Source organism: Balaenoptera musculus, chromosome 19, assembly GCF_009873245.2.
Source record: "Balaenoptera musculus isolate JJ_BM4_2016_0621 chromosome 19, mBalMus1.pri.v3, whole genome shotgun sequence".
NCBI lineage: Eukaryota > Metazoa > Chordata > Mammalia > Artiodactyla > Balaenopteridae > Balaenoptera > Balaenoptera musculus.
In genome coordinates, this window is record NC_045803.1 from 23,259 (window position 1) to 40,339 (window position 17,081).

At 50.1% G+C, this 17,081-nt stretch overlaps 1 protein-coding gene across 1 annotated transcript; it reads right to left on the reverse strand.

Moving 5' to 3' along the window:
* Positions 1-452: 452 nt before the first annotated feature.
* LOC118885337 lies at positions 453-16,921 on the reverse strand. The gene is made up of 4 exons (XM_036833962.1): positions 16,845-16,921; positions 15,891-16,294; positions 14,023-14,101; positions 453-567 (listed from the first exon to the last, which is right to left on the reverse strand). The coding sequence occupies exons 1-4, from the start codon at positions 16,919-16,921 to the stop codon at positions 453-455; spliced, it is 675 nt and encodes a 224-aa protein (XP_036689857.1).
* Positions 16,922-17,081: the final 160 nt, after the last annotated feature.

A 17,081-nucleotide genomic window follows, 5' to 3' on the forward strand; every position in this document is an offset into this window, starting at 1 on the left:
GGGAGGGGAAGAGGGACAAATCAGGGCATGGAATTAACATACAGAAACTATTACACATAACATAGATAAACAACAAGGATTTACTATATAGCACAGTGAATTTTGTTCAGTATCTTGTAATAACCTATAATAGAATGTATCATGGTCCAAACGCCAGTTGGAAAAGAATTTCCAGACATAAGGCAGAATGTAAAGAAGGTAGAATTTGTTAGAGGGAAGGGTCACTGCCAGAACAGCAGGCCGACTTCCTAGCAGTCTGGGAGAGTTGAGCCTGAACATGTGCTATTGATCAGTTTTTACAGCCAGAAAACAAAGGAATGGTCCAAGGTGAAAATTTCATTTACTGATTGGTCGAGGCACATATACCTTCCTTCTATAGTGTGAAAGTGGGACAGGGCAGATTCCTTTCCTTATTTGGGACAGGTCCCGTCACCCAGGTGGGCTCAGGAATTTCATAACCATCGCAACATGGCAGAGAGGGCAATTAAAGAGTCCGGTAGGGGGTGAAAGGCTGAAACTTTTTCAGGCAGGGTCGTCCTTTGTCCTTGGAGCATCACAGAATGTAATCTGCAAAAAAAAAACCAAACAAAAAAACTATGCTGTACAACAGAAACAGTATTTTAAGTCACTTATACTTCAAAAGAGAAAAAAAGAATTTCCCATATATTTCCATATATTTTTATGGCTTGATAGGTTACTTTCTCAGTGCTGAAAATTATTCCATTCCCAGAATACCCTAGAGTATACTTTTCCATTCATCTACTGAAGGGCACGTTGGTTTCATTCACATTTTGGCAATATTGAATAAAGATGCTAAAAATACCCATATGCTGGTTTTTGTATGGACAAATGTTTTTAATTCCTTTCAGCATATATCCATGAGAACACCTGCTGGATTGTATAATAAGAGCATGTTCAATATTGTAGAAAGTGTCAATCTCACTTCCAAAGAAGCTCTATTATTTTTCATTTCCACCAGCAACGAACGAGAATTCCTATTGCTCTGCAGCATTTGTTGTTGTCATTGTTCCACATTTTGGCCATTCTAAGGCTAATGTAGTGGTATATCATTGCATTTTAAATTTGCATTTTAATGGCAGCATGTAATCTGGATTATTCTTCCATATACTTACATGCAAAGTGTCTGTTTTCTCTGGTGAGGTGTTTGTAAATTTTGTTGGTCCACTTGTTAACTGGGCTGCTTTTATTTTTTTTCCTACCCAATCTGTGTTTATTTTATTACTCTTCGTGGCTTATTGCGTGAGAAAGGACTTTGAGTAAAATACTGAAAAGGAATGATGGAAGGAGACATCCTTGTAAAGTGAATTTTATTTTATTATTATTTTATTTATTTATTTCTGGCTGCGTTGGGTCTTTGCTGCTGGGCGCGGGCTTTCTCTAGTTGCGGCGAGCAGGGGCTACTCTTTGTTGTAGAGCACAGTCTTCTCCTTGCAGTGGCTTCTCTTGTGGAGCACAGGCTCTAGGCACACAGGCTTCAGTAGTTGTGGCACACGGGCTTAGTTGCTCCGTGGCATGTGGGATCTTCCTGGACCAGGGCTCGAACCCATGTCCCTTGCATTGGCAGCCGGATTCTTAACCACTGTGCCACGACGGAGGTCCACATCCTTGAATTTTAACTGAACTTAGTGGGAAAGTTTCATGTTTGTTACCATTACGCATAATGTGAAGTTACAGTTTTTGTAGATTTTTGTTATCAACTTGAGAAAACTCCATTCTACTTCTATTTTACCGAGAATCTTTATGAAGACATATCTGATAAAGGATTTGTACTCAAATTATACCAAACAACCCCATGAAGACTGGTAAAGATTGAAACGCACACCTGGACAAAGAAGATATACAGACACTAAATGAGCATACAAGAATATACTCATGATGCTGGTGGAATGCATGTACAACCAACTTCGGAAGACAGTTTGGCAGTTTTTTCCAAATCTAAACAGTCTCACCCCTTAGGATCCAAGAAGCACACCTCTTGTATTTAGACAACTGCTTTGAAAAACTGTGTTCAAACCAAAACTAGCATATGGACTTCCCTGGTGGTGCAGTGGTTAAGAATCTGCCTGCCAATGCAGGGGACACAGGTTTGATCCCTGATCCAGGAAGATCCCACATGCTACGGAGCAACTAAGCCCGTGAACCACAACTACTGAGCCTGCATACCACAACTACTGAAGCCTGCGCTCCAGAGCCCGTGTGTCCCAACGACTGAAGCCCACGCACCTAGAGCCCGTGCTCCACAAAAAGAGAAACCACCGCAATGAGAAGCCTGTGCACCGAAACGAAGAGTAGCCCCCGCTCGCCACAACTAGAGAAAGCCCATGCACAGAAAGGAAGACCCAACGCAGCCATAAATAAATAAATAAATAAATAAATAAATAAATAAATAAATAAATAAATTTATGTATTAAAAAACTAGCATCAAGTTATTATGCACAGCAGCTCTATTCATAATGGCTAAAAACGTAAAGATATCAGGATGTCCTTCTGTAGGTGAATTCATAAACAAATTATGGCACAAACATGTCAAGGGGAGCAGAACACACCACCCCAAAATATGTCCCTTTGACAAAAGGATTATTTTGGACTGATTAATTTAAAAAACAGCAGACCCAGGAAAATCTTTGAAAACCAAGTAGAAAATTTCCTTTTCTGAAGTAAATTTACATTTGTTAAGGATATCTCCATTTGTAAGGGTGTGTCCCTCTCCAGGAATTGAATGACTAAATATTAAGAAAATCTTGTCAGTGAAATAGGCCTGGATATAAATCTGCATAACAACGATAGCCCTTGTTTACTGTGCTTTGCCTAATAACCTCCCTTAAATGGTTTCCTCCATTCCCTAACATCTTTCTTTTGTTATCAGCTGAAGATAGCATTTAAGGTAATGGCTTGGGCCATTTCAGGGAGTGACTCAGTTTTCCTGGGTATCTTTCAAGTATACAAGGAGGTATGCATGGTATATATTAAACTTCTGATTATTTTTCTCCAGCTCATCTCCCTTTCATTACAAGGGGGATCTCAATGAAGAACAGAGAAGAGTAGAGGGGAAATTATTTTTCCTCTCACATACATGCAATGCAATAGTATTCAGAGATATAAAGGAATGGACCATCAACCCATGCAAAAAAAAAAAAAAAGATGCATCTAACACTTATATTGCTAAGTGAAAGAATCCAGTCTGAAGTGCTACACACTGTACGACCTCATTTATATGATATTCTAGAAAAGGCAAAACAGACATGTTTTGGAAACAGTTTATGGAATATGTGGTTGAAATAGTCCATATGATACGTTAGAGCGATGAACACCTGCCACTATGCATCTGTCTACACTCACAGATTTTTACAACCCAATGAGTAAATTATAATCTATTCAAATTTAGTTACTTAGGATATGGAAGTGTCAAAGATTGGAATACAGAATGTAACAAAGAATCTAACTGATTTAGAAATGTATGAAAAAACTCATTGTTGGTGGTGGGACAAAATGGGCTGACCTAAATTAACTTTGGAAATGAACAGAATCTGTAGGCCAAAGGCAAAATGCTCCATACATACACAGTGGACTCAGAAGTTCTTTCCCATGGTGGGTAGTAGCTAACAGTACTGAAACTACTACATGAGTCATCGAATGGAACAAGCACTGAATTCAATAAATGACAAATGGTGGAAGCCAGGTTTCTTAGCACTGGAGTGGGAAGTTACAAACAAAGGGAGAAGGTTACGAAATCCATGTCATAACAGATCAGGTTGGAGACATCGGTATAAACTATCTTTTGCCTAACAGAGATATAAAAATTTCCATGTGGAACTGTGTGTAATTATGTGTATATGCATAGGCTGGGATACGTGCATATACTTCCAAGCATTGTCAGCTGAGCATATTTAGCTACCACAAGTACATTTTTAATATCATTCTCTAATAAAAGGAACAAGGGCTCTTTGAAGAAAGGTCTGATACTAGGGCTGAAATAGTAAATATGTGAAGCAGGATAATCTTAAAATATCAGAAAGTAAACAAATTCCAAAAGAAAAAAAACCCCACAAAAGAAAAATTATGTAAGGGACTTCCCTGGTGGCACAATGGTTAAGAATCCACCTACCAATGCAGGGGACACGGGTTCGAGCCCTGGTCTGGGAAGATCCCACATGCCGCGGAGCAACAAAGCCCGTGCGCCACAAATACTGAGCCTGCACTCTAGAGCCCACGAGCCACAACTACTGAGCCTGCATGCCACAACTACTGAAGCCCATGCACCTAGAGCCCGTGCTCCACAACAAGAGAAGCCACCTCAGTGAGAAGCCTGTGCACCACAACGAAGAGCAGCCCCCGCTCACCGCAATTAGAGAAAGCCTGCGTGCAGCAGCAATGAAGACCCAACGCAGACAAAAATAAATAATTTTAAAAAAAAGAAAAATTATGTAAAATGAAAACAGGAGCAAATGGAAAAAGCTCTCAACAGCCAAAGCAAGAATGAACAAAGGAGTCTAATAATGCAGTGCTGGATTATAACCAAAAGTTTACAATAATTATTCATGGATCCACACTGGTAAAAATAAATCACATAGTTGATGAATGGTGTTAAATAGAAATCTCCTACACAGAAAGCTTCTAAACAATTCATATAGACACTCAGCTGTCCATCAAGTATGTGAAACTAACCCCTCTCTCCTCAAGTGTGGGTTCTGCATTATGACTTCCTCCTAAATAAGACACACAGGATGGACATGGGGAAAAATTAACTTCATGGGACTTCCCTGGTGGCGCAGTGGTTAAGACTCCATGCTCCCAATGCAGGGGGCCTGGGTTCGAACCCTGCTCAGGGAACTAGATCCCACATGCACACTGCAACTAAGAGTTTGTATGCTACAACTAAGGAGCCAGCGAGCCTCAACTAAGGAGCCCGCCTGTCGCAGCTAAGACCTGGCACAACCAAATAAATAAAATAAATTTTTAAATAAAATAAATTCTAAAAAATTAACTTCACTGTGGGAACACTTGACAAACACTACCTCAGCTAGGTGACCAAAGTTGAGAATATCGGTGAGAAGTTCCCTTGAGAGCCTGTCCTCTTGACATACAGTGAAGAGGAAGCACTTCACCTCTGTGATCTGCTTTTTCAAAGCCAAGTCTAATCACGACCAAAACACCAAGCAAATCCCAGTGCCCGGCAGTCTATAAAATACCTGACCAGTCCTCCTCCACACTGTCAAGGTCATGGAAACAAGGAGAGTCTGAGCAACTGTCAAAGCCCAGAAGAGACTAAACAGACATGACTGAGGCAGGAGACAGATGGGCCCCCCCAGGGCAAACGGTTTGAGTTCGTTCCCTGTGAACCAATACTCCGAGATGGGAATAACAGACAATTGAGAGAGGAGGCTGGGTCCTGCCCAGATAGAAGATAAGAGACCACATCTTCCTCATTCTCCAAGTCAGGAGACCTCCCAGACTACATGCACAGAAAGGCTCCTTGGAGGTCAAAAGGGGACCGATGCTAAGGGGCCAAGTCTACCCATAGGCCTCTTCGGTAGAATCCATCTTGGCTAAGAGATGCACGTGCACGCATGGGAAGATCCCGAGATACAGCAAATCCAGACTCTGAACCAGGCAAATCAAAATGATTGCCCGAAGGAAACATGGAAGAATGTCCCATAAAAGTGATTCAAACTGCCTCTAGGGCACAACTCTCTCTCAGACCGCCCGTGTGTCTATCCACACGTACTCTACTCTTTTTTTTTTCCTAATAAATACTTGACTTGTTTCAATACTTTCCGTCTTTGTGGGAATTCTTTTCTGCGAAGCCGTAGGGCCAGGACCTCGTCACTGACCGCTGGTCTAGTGGCCGGGACTCGGTGCTCTCACCGCCGCGACCCGACCTCAATCACTGGCCGCGAACCAAAACCCTGCTTCAAGCCGCTGCAGGCCGAGGCACCCGAGATCATGAAGATCACATGTCATTTGTGATCCTGGAACTAGGAAAGGTATAAAAAAGGGAACATGGCTATGGACTTCAGTTAATAATAAAGTATCAATATTTGTTCATTGTTTGTGATGATTCTGTAGATAATCAGACGGGAAAAATTAAAAGTCAAATAAGAAAAACCTATTGTAACAAACTAGAAATCTAGAGGAAACAGGTGATTTCTTTGTAAAAAACACATTACCAAAATGGACCCTAAATTAAGGAAAATACAAAAAGACCAATTAACCACTGAGGAACCTCTTCCCTTATGGGTTATCCTATCACTGTTCCAGGGTTTCCCTCTCCCAGGACATGGAAGGAACAGGGACAGAGCTGTTTGGCAGCTCCCCTAGTATCTGACCCCACCCAGTGTCTTCATCTCCCCCAGCCATGCCTACCCAGTGAGGACACCTGAGGAAGGATCAGGGATTATTGATTCGGATGTGTCAACTAGGACTTTTTTTATTCCCAGCAACTGGACACACTTACTGAAGTAAAATAAATTAGTATTTATTGTAAGGGTAGAAATAAATTAATACTTGCAAGTGGCAAGTTGAAGAATGGATTTGGACCTGCCAGGTCCAGTGGCTCACACTATCTCAGTGTGACCTTGTTTCTCTCCAAAACTTTGTCTTGCTCAGTGCCTTTGGGGGACCCCATTCACAGGCACAGGCTCTCTCATTGCCCTTGGGCCAACAGCTATTCTAGGCTGACAACCACTCACCATCCATTTTCCCAGAAAGAGTCTCTCTTTTTCTTGGATTCCAAGAAAGTAGTGGGTTTAAATGCCTTTGATCTGGCTTGGGTTGCATTCTCATCCTTGGCCCATCACCAGAAGATGGAAAGTGGGACTGGCTAGATGTGGGCTGTAAACCCATCTTCGAGCTGGGTGCAACATGGGCTCATCCTTCTGCAACTGTTTGGACTGGAAGCAGGTGAGATGTAATTCCCAAAGGAAAACTGAGGCACTTGGGCCTAAGAACAGATGCTGGCTGGCAGAAAGCAGCAGATTCTAAGTCAATGACAGCTCACTGCACAGCACAGAATCTGACACAAAAGGAAGAAAGGGGTTCACTCAAGGTCAGAGGCTGCAGCTACTCATCCAGTGCTCTTACTGTCCTCCCAAGACTGCAAGAAGTTCTTTCACTTGCTGAAGAGGCAGGATCATTGGTGGTGGTAAACTCAAGTCTCTTTCCTTGGGCATCAGGTCCTCACATCTCAGAGGCTGGCCCAGAAGAGCCCATGTGCCCTCAGAAGACACACAGACCTCATTCCTGCCCCAGAGAGGCGGGAGCCCTTGAGTTATGCCATCTCCCTGGCCATATTAATTACCCATCCCTGAAAAACAGTACTGCTCCTTTTCCAGTTTCTTCTCTCTCCTTTACTAAGGGAAGAAACCAAATGCTAGGGTGGTAAGGAAACTCTTGTGCAATGAAGTAATGGGAGGCTCAAGAATTATTCCATGCCATGGAACCCATAATTGGCAGGCTTTCCAGAGGCCACATAGATGCATATGGCTCTCCAAGACAATGCAGTGTCAGTGTGAACCTCTCATTGGGAGGCCCAGTTACTCCCATAACTTTTATTCTTAATGAATATGAATGTCAAAATTTCTAACAACTAAAAAGACAAAGGACTGAAGGGCCATGGTCTCCTGTATGGTTGTTGTGTCAGGGACACACTCAAATATTTAGAGGGTTATTACCTCTCTTGGCAGGCTACGAGGCTGTGAAGGCTGCGAAGAGGAGGCCCTTTTCTCAGCCACGTGGATGTTGGTAGTTGAAACATCTCATAGGAACGTCTACAGTGCCCAGGTAGCTGTTCCATTGCTCAGCAGCATGGTCAGCTCACTAATTGCCCATGGGGTCTTGACAGGGCCCAGGCTGAACTGAGCTAGAGGACCACAGATGCCTGCCTGAATGGTCAGAGGCCAAGGACTGTCCTGCCTGAGACTTGATTGTCTATTGCTACCCACTCAGATGGGACAAAGGATGCCTGCAGTCCCAGGAGGGCCCCACCAGCCCTCAAGTAGGCAGGGGGCTGGCAGGTTGCTACACCCAGTCCTGCATTAATCCACACATGTCCACTGAGCGCCCTCCTCTCTGGGCACTCTGCTGGAACTGGGGCTGCCCAGGCAGAGCAGGGCCAGCACCACCTTTCCCAGATGGGAGGGCAGGAAGCAACCATGCATGGCTCCTGACACCCTCCACAACCCGTGACTGACATCGAGGTCAATGTGAAACACTCAGAGACAGTACAGACATTTCATTCTTCTCTCAGAGCCCAGGACTGGGGGGTAGAAAAACAGTGGTCCAGCTCACCTCCCTGACTCATGTGTGACCCTGGGCAAATCCTATCCATCCTGGAGACCTCAGAGAGGAGAAAGGAATCGCAATGGGGGCCAGTTATGCTTAAACCTAACCCTAACCCTAAAGAACCCTAACCTCTAACCTTAACACCCTAACCCCAGACCCCTAGACCCTCTACCCTGACTCTCCAACCCTGACCCCTGACCCTGACCCCTAAACCGTAACACTGATTCAAACCCCAGACCTAAACACTAGCCCAGTGGATACCGAGCGATGACAGTACTCTGGAATAAACCAAGGGATTCATGACCTTGCATTTAGCAATAGTTTCTTAGATCTGACACTAAGACACACGCAATGATAGAAAAAAATAGATAAACTGGAGTTCCTCAAAATTACAAACTTTTGTCCATCAAAAGAGGCTATCCAGGGACTTCCCTTGTGGCTCAATGGTTAGGAATCCACCTGCCAATGCAGGAGACACAGGTTCGAGCCCTGGTCCGGGAAGATCCCACATGCCCCAGAGCAACTAAGCCCCTGTGCCACAACTACTGAGGCCGCGAGCCACAACTACTGAGCCTGCACTCTAGAGCCTGAGAGCCACAACTACTGAAGCCCACATGCCTAGAGCCCATGCTCTGCAACAAGAGAAGCCACCGCAATGAGAAGCCTACGCACCGCAACAAAGAGTAGCCCCCACTCGCCACAACTAGAGAAAGCTCGTGTGCAGCAAAGACCCAACGCAGCCAAAAATAAATAAATTAATTTTTTTTAAAAAAAAGAAATATATGGAAAAAACTCACTGAAGGGGATGGGGTAAAATCTGCTGATCTAAGTTACCTTTGGAAATGAATGGAATCTGTAGACTAAAGGCAAAATGGACCGTACATAAACAGAGGGCTTTATTTTATGAAGTTCTTTCCAGGGTGAAGTAACTAACAATTCTGAAACCTCTGCACATGTAATCTGGAAAGGAGCAATGCATAGGTAAACGGCAGATAGTGGGCACCAAGCTCCTCATTGTGGGAGTGGGAAGTTACAGATAAGCAAGGGGAGAGCCTCTGCCCTCATAATACTTGGCTGAGCTTCCTGGGAGGATGGTGTGGGGAGTTCACTGGCCATAGGACATGCACAGATCTTTACACTGGGAAGGCTGTGAAGACATAGGAAACTCACACCCCATCTTTCCAACCATACCTGCTGCAAACACTCAGCCCTCTGTAATCAGCCAGTTGCACCTTTTTAGACATTCTCACCCCCAGGCACATAAAGGAGCGTGAGGGTCTTGCATTACCTCTAAGCTGTCCCAGAATCCAGGCCCTGGGGGATGGAGCCAGGATGGGGGTGCCTGGGCTGCTGACCAGCAGGTGAGAGGAAGGAGGAAGACCAGTCCGGAGGACAGAGGTTCCCTCAAGTCTGTGAGCCCTGGAGCCCTGATCGGATTCACCCCCAGTGGGGACATGGGTGGGGCCTGCAGTGGTTCTGTTTTCCACCCGGGCCCCTTTGATGAAACCATGGCAGCAATGGGCCCAGAAGTCTCCTGGTGGTGTTTCAAACTGACACAGCAGTTTTACAAAGGAACAGGAGAATGAAGCTGAGCTCCTGACGGCCACTTCTTCTAGCTCTGAGTTGCTTCTGTCAGGCCCACAGACACATCCATGGAGTCTGCTGTAACCCACCTTCCCCAGCCTGGTCTTTCCTCTCCCTCCCTGCGATGAGTCCCGTGACATTTCCAGCCTGGACCCCTCTCCCAGGCCAGACGCCTCTGTCCAGTCACTGCACCCCCATCTCACCTTGGGGGTAACAGGGCCCTCAGGGGACCGGGATCCTGCAGCTCCCCACACCCAGGAGCAGCCCCACCTTCCCTGGTTGCTGAGCCCAGACACCGGGTGTAACCGAGCAGGACCCTACGGGGCCTTCCCAGGACAGACCCACCCCCCCATATCCTCTGCTGTAGCTCCTCTCTGAAGTACCTGGATAACAGCATCTGATGCACGCTTCCTGAGTTGTTTTACAGACTTCTACCAGATGGAAGACATTAACTACTGTACTTGATGATCAAGAGCCCCCAGACCTACTGGCACCTAAGGATTGATACTGTTCACCACCCTGTTACCTCACCATCAACCAACCAGAGAATTGTGCACCAGCTGATCTCATACCCTGCGACCCCCTCCTCCAAATTCACACTAATTCCCCTCTACACCCACAGCCCTGGCCCAAGCCCGATCTAGTGCCTGGTTCCTCCAACAGGCCCTGACAAATCTCCCTGCCCCCACGGTGCGTCTCACATCCCACCCCAACGTGATCTTTCTGAAGCATAAACGAGACTGTGACTCTCTCCCACATGTAATCCCCAAATGTTTCCCCACTTTCGCTAGAGTATCTGCTGGGAGAAACATCTGCCAAGGCCCTGAGAGTCCCCGGCATCCCTACTAGGCTGGTGGCTCTTGGTTCCCTGATACTGAGCACCTCAGCAGGCCAGGAGACACGGCAGGAAACCCCAGAACTGCTCACCTCAGGATGGGGCTGGCACTGCCGCTGCCTGATCAAAGAGAGCAGAGAAGGGTTCCCCAACTGGGACACAAACACTGCACGAGTGGCCTCTCCCTTAGCTATCGCATGATCCCCATGGGACTTGAGGGAAGGAAGGACCCAGGCACATGTTAGTTCCTAAGCAGGATGCTGTGGGCTCAGTTGTGCCCCCCAAAATTCACATGCTGAATCCCTAACCCCCAGGACCCCAGGATGTGGCTGTATTTGGAGATGGGGTTTTTAAAGAGGTGATCAAGGTAAAAATGAGGTCACTAGGGTGGATCCTAATCCAATAGGATTGAGGTCCTACAAGAAGAGATTAGGACACAGATAGGCACAGGGGGAGACCACATGAGGACCTGGGGAGAAGATGGCTGTCTAAGCACCAAGGAGAGAGGCCTCAGGAGAAGCCAGCCTGCACACACCTTGATCTCAGACAGCATCCAGGACTGGGAGATCAGTCTGTTATTCAAGCTGCCCAGTCTGTGGTATTTGTTACGGTGGTCCTGAGCAGACTCACACGCAGGGTAACTCAGGGCTCAGACTGGACAGAGCCCACTCTCCATCCCCCTGTACGGGAGTTACAGGATCCTCAGGAACTGAGGAGGGGGTCCCTGAGGAGAGGAAGAAGATGCCAGGCATTAACACGACTGCATTCGTGTTAAACGTGCCTGAAATCCATTCACACGAGATGGTTTTGTCCTGTATGTACGCCCCACCTCGGCACCTTCAGTCTGAACTGCGGATCTTTGGCTTCACCACCTCCACTGAGAGCATTAGCTTCACCTGCTGTGGACCGTCTTCTCCTATAGGATTTCCAGAACCCACAACGCATCGAAGCTTCACAGGACCCAGAGTCTGCGTGCTATACCGTCCCAGGTGACCCTCACAGCAGAGCCGCGCAAGCTGCACCACCAGATCCCATTCCCTTTTTCCTGTTCACAGCTACCCTGCCCCTCACAGCCTTCCACCCCTTACAGCTGGGGCACAGTGTCTCGTGTTACCAAGGGGAAGGGGTGGAGGTGGTGAGGGCCTTGACCAGACTGCATCCTAGGACGGAGGGCATGATGCCCACCTGGTCACCCCACCCTGCTGGTTGGAGCCCTCACCTGGAAGCAGGGAGGAGAAACAAGGGGGACAGAGCCTGGGACCTGACACCCACCTGCCCTGGACTCTCACAAGAAGGGGACAGAGACAGCTTGAGCTTCAGCCCATTTTTTTGGAGACACTTGTTCCAGCAACAAACCTTTGCCTTAAAAAGCCAAGGTGCTGGGACTTCCCTGGTGGTCCAGTGGTTAAGACTTCGCCTTCCAATGCAGTGGGTCCAGGTTCGATCCGTGGTTGGGGAGCTAAGATCCCACATGCCTTGTGGCCAAAAACCAAAACACGAAACAGAAGCAATATTGTAACAAATTCAATAAAGACTTTTTAAAAAAAAAAAAGTCAAGGTGCTTTACAAACCCCTCCCCAGCTGTCACAGAAAGTCAGGCTTAATCTCATCACACTTTTCTCAAACCCCAGCTCACGCTGAGACCGCCTCTCAGGTGATGGTGCCTCAGAGCAGCCCCTTTAAAAGATCCCTGGAGTTCAGCTCTCCCAGCCCTGCCTTCAATTTAAGGGAGAAGTTTCCTTGACAACCTTGACAAACCTGCTCAGTTTCCTTGACAACCAAGCTTGGCCATCTCCCAAACTCTTCTCCTTCAAACATTCCTATTCTAGGCTTGATGAGCCTAAAGTGACAGTGCTGTCATCATGTGCCAGAGAGTGACTCCTCCAAGCCCGTAGTTATTGGTTACATGATGCTACTGATGATGAAATCCCAGAAGAGCCAGCTTTGCAATATAACCATTTCTGGACTCGGCACTGGCTCCCTTTCCACGGACAGAGTAGAGTGGCTGTTTCCATGGACCCCGTGGTGGAAGAGCTCACCTAATTCAGCCAGGACTTCATCCTTTCCAGGTGATTCCAGGGTCCTCATTCTCCCCAGACCCCCACCCACATGGCTGCTGTCTGTGCCAGTCTATACGGGACCTTGGTAATCTCCTAAAAGAGGGTTATTTTATACACAGGTAATGGGTTGAATGCTGGCCCCAAAAGATGTGCCCCCCCCCAGAACACGTGAACAGGACCATATCTGGGAAAAGGGTCTCTGTATATGTAGTTCAGTATCTCGAGGTGAGGTCATCTTGGGTTAGGGTGACCCTCAATCCGATTGAGAGAGTCCTTATGAGAGACAAAACAGGAGAGACACAGACACAGAGGAGAAGCCACGTGAAGACAGAGGCAGAGACGGGAGGGATGCAGCCGCGAGCCTGGGGACGCCTGGAGCCCCCAGAAGCTGGAAAAGGCAGGAAGAACCCTATCCTGGAGCCTTTGGAGAGACTTCCGTCCTGCAACACCTTGATCTCAGATGTCTGGTCTCCAGGACTGGGGGAGGATGAATTCCTGTTGTTTTAAACCACCCAGCTTGTGGTCATTTGTTACACAAACCACAGAACGGTCACACAGACCCTGCTCTGTAGGATCCTGGAAGTGCGGGTCTCATTAAAGGCCGACAGAGGCTGGATTGCAGAACCCTTAGAGTCAGCATTGGGCCCCAGAAATCCTAAAGCAGTGGCTGGACACCAGAATGTTGAGGGGTCAGTCGGAAGCCCATCCCTAAGGGTGCCGGCTGCACATGGCCTCCCCAGGTTTTTACGCCTGTACATGTTGGGGATAAGTATTTCCATCCTGATTCAGGACTTCTGATGTCACCGTTCACGTTGCTCATTAAGAACCCACTAGTTACAAAGATGAAAACCCTATCAGGACACTTGCTCCAGTGGTAAACAATTCTGAAGTTGGTCACAGGTGGGGAATCGTCTCCCATGCAGCCAGCAGCCCCCACACGAGGAGCGTCCTCATTGCAAAGCTGGGGGGACCGTGAGGAGGCGTCTCTGAGTAAACGTGAGCTGAGCCCAGGCCAGCTGCTGCTGAACTTTTCCCACCCTTCCCAGGTAAAACATCCTGAATGTGTGCAAAGGACTTAAAGCCTAGAGGAAGGGCCACACCAGCGACAGCACGCAGGCCTGAGTTGGTGCCTGCAGGTCAGCCAGGATGGTCCTGGCCCCGGGCGCTCTTCTGGAAGCTTTCCATTTCCCTGCCTGAGGTACCCCTCCCGTCCCGGCCCCCACTGCTTTTTTCCTTCCTCACCTCTGCCTGGGGAGAAATTCCAGCAGCAGGTATGGGTGACACATCCTCTTCTTTAGCAGGTGGCAGCCCCGGCAAACTCCTGCAGGAAGAGTACAGCAGAGCCCCACTCACACGGGGCCACACCCATAGAGCCGTGGGCCCTACTCCCTCCCACCAGCCCAACCCTGAGACTGCTGACGGGACAGAGAATATGGCGTCAGGCACAGCTGCAGGGGCTCTTTGCTGCCTGGAGGGGTGTTATATTGACCTCAACCCAGGCACACCTGGGGAGGCTGGCCGGCCGGGTCAGGCTGCCAGGTCAGCCAATCCTCGCCCCTCAGGGGCTCAGAGTTGCAGAAAATGGGCCTTGCTGCACCGGCCAGAGTCCAAGGAAACAGGTGTGGTGTCCTGAGGGTCAGGATAGACAAGGGGCTGCAGCTCTGGCTTGTTTTCTAATCATTTTATCTGGTCCATGAGTGGGAGACAACTTCACAAAGACCCTCTCCTAATGAGAAGAAGCCAGGAGTCAGGGAGAGGAGGGGTGGTGGGTGGAGACAGAGGCCTGGTGCCCCGGCTGCAGTGGAAGCCTCTGGAAGACCAGGTGAAGGGAGGCCACACAGAGTGAAGCCCAGGGTCACAGACCTGTCGGAGCTGCTGTTTGTTAGTTCAGGTCCTGCTCTGAGGTGCTCTGTGTCAGCTCTGACCAACAGGTGAGCTGGGGGGTGCTCTGCAATGAGGGCTACGTGCACGGTTCCTGTGTGCCCAGCCCTGCCGGGTGCCTGCCCAGGTGAGCTCCATACCCAGGGAGGGGCCCGACCACGAGAGCCCCATGGGCTGCTGGGTGCCTGCTCAGGTGAACTCCATATCCTGGGAGGGGTCTGTCCACGAGAGCCCCATGCGCTGGGAGGGGTGGTATGAACAAGCTCCCTCTCTTTGCAGCTGGCACAGAGTTGCGTAGGATGTAGATTAAAATCAGCCGAGGGCAGAGGTCAGGAGCAGCGTCGGGGGTCCCTTGGGTGTGGCCACTCAGGGAAGCCCACCTGAATCCTGAGGTGCAGGATTTTTTGGGGTCGGTCATGTCGACATGAGGACCACCATGTGCCGGACCTCGGCCCCTCCAGCCCCCGGGGGGCGACTCAGGAAGCCCCACCGTGTATCACGCCGTGAGCACAGACCAGCCTGGAGCGAGGCCCAACGGAGCCGGACACTCCCGTCAGACTCAAGGTGACCTCTGGAGCCAGAACAGAGGCCTGGCCTCTCTGTGGGCAGGTGAACCCGCACTGCACAGGGCCTGGTGCATGCCCGTTCCGTGGGGTCAGCATGGGTGCACGCGGGTCAGCCAGTGTCCCTGTGCCTCAGCCTGTGACCGCTGACCCACACTGTCTGCTCTGCTCAGAAGAGCGAGGGCCAATGGAGGGACAGCGGGGGTGGGAACAAAGCCGGGTCACAGGTGAGAAAGGGTTCCAAGGAGCGAGAACCCGGCTGCTCTTGCCCGGTGAAGCCGAGAGGACGGCCGCCTGTAGTCAGTCAGTCGTCTCCCCGTATCCTGCGCTAGGGCTGCCTCTCCTGCATCCTGGGGCAGGGCCATGCCTGTGTGTACAGCAGGACGCACAGCGGTGCCTGCTGCAAGCCCGATGCCTGCCCTTGCCACGTAGCTGGGGCTTGGTGACAGGGGAACATCCCGACAGGACATGGGGCCGACCCCGGGGAGGATGTTGAGGTGAAGCGTTTGGGAGCGTCTGGAGGAAACCCTCATCTGTCAGCACAGGTGGACTGAGGACACCGACCAAGGGGGGCAGGCGGGAGAAGCCCAGGGAGGTCCTGGGTCATGCCTGAGGCTGGAGGAGGGGTGTGGAGCCGGGTGACGGCGGTTGGGACGAAGAGCTTACCACCCGACAGGAGATAGGCCAGCCGGGGCAGCAGGGGAACGTGAACACTGTGTCCGACAGAAGGACGGAGAGACCAGCAGGCCCAGCCGTGGGCGTGGGTATCCGGGCTGTTCTTTGTTGGCCCGGACCCGAAGGGCCCCAGCGCCCCGGGGCCCGGCTCCGCCTCTTGTGCCCGGGCCCGGCTCCGCCCCCAGCGCCCGAACCCCGCTCCTCCCCCAGAGCCCGGGGCCCGGCTCCGCCCCCAGCGCCCGAACCCTGCTCCTCCCCCAGAGCCCGGGCCCGGCTCCGCCCCCAGCGCCCGAACCCTGCTCCTCCCCCAGAGCCCGGGGCCCGGCTCCGCCCCCAGCGCCCGAACCCTGCTCCGCCCCCAGCGCCCGGGGCCCCGGTTCCGCGCCCAGCAACCGCTGGGAACACCCCGTGTCCAGCCAGACCCCAGCCAGGAAGAGAAGACCCGTGTACAGCCTTACGTGATTAATATGCCCAAAAGTGTCCTTTAAAGTCAGTCTCTCCTCTGGCTCTGATTCTACACTGAATGGTGCAGACAGCCAAGCAGGAGGAGCAGACCAGCATCCCTGGTCAGGTATACCCACAGTGGCCACCCCCAGGAGAGCCTAGAGCTGCGGGTACCCACGATGGCCCAAGAGTTGGGGCAGAAGAGTTACCTGCTCGGATGCAAGAGGTCCAGCCAGCAGGGAGTGCTTGCTTTGTGCATGTGATCAGAGGTCGGCTCTGGGCATACCTCAGCCAGGTGTACACAGGGGTGTATGGACAGCAGATGGGAGATGTGAGGGCCCCTGGCCTCCCCAGCAAAACCTTCGGGCCAAATTTAGCCCCCAACCAATCTCCCGGGCTAGCCCGCCCACCCCCCTGCCCCCTACCTCCTGCAGGAGGAAGGCAGGCTCAGGGAAGGCTTCCTCTAACAGGGCCCCTTGGCTGGAGACAGGCACCACTCACCTGAGGACCCGTGCGTCCTGCAGTAAGGCCAACCCTACCCCAAAACCCACATCCTTACCCCTCCTTCTGTGGGGCATCGTGTGCACATGGCATCCGGGGCCTTGTCTCCAAATGCCACCACTGCCTGGAATGAGCCCGTGTCCACGGGAAGAAGAGTCAAAGGGGCATGGCAGGAGTCAAACGGAAACTGGTGGAGAGAGGGAGCACCAGAGGAGAGAGACAAGAAGAGGGAGAATT

Coding starts and splice junctions, on each gene's coding strand:
- LOC118885337 (XM_036833962.1), bottom strand. CDS start 16,921: ATGCCCCACAGAAGGAGGGGTAAGGATGTGGGTTTTGGGGTAGGGTTG. Junction 16,295..16,844: donor CAGGACGCACGGGTCCTCAG/GTGAGTGGTGCC, acceptor GGGTGTTCCCAG/CGGTTGCTGGGCGCGGAACC. Junction 568..14,022: donor GAATTTCTCCCCAGGCAGAG/GTGAGGAAGGAA, acceptor TTTTTTTTGCAG/ATTACATTCTGTGATGCTCC.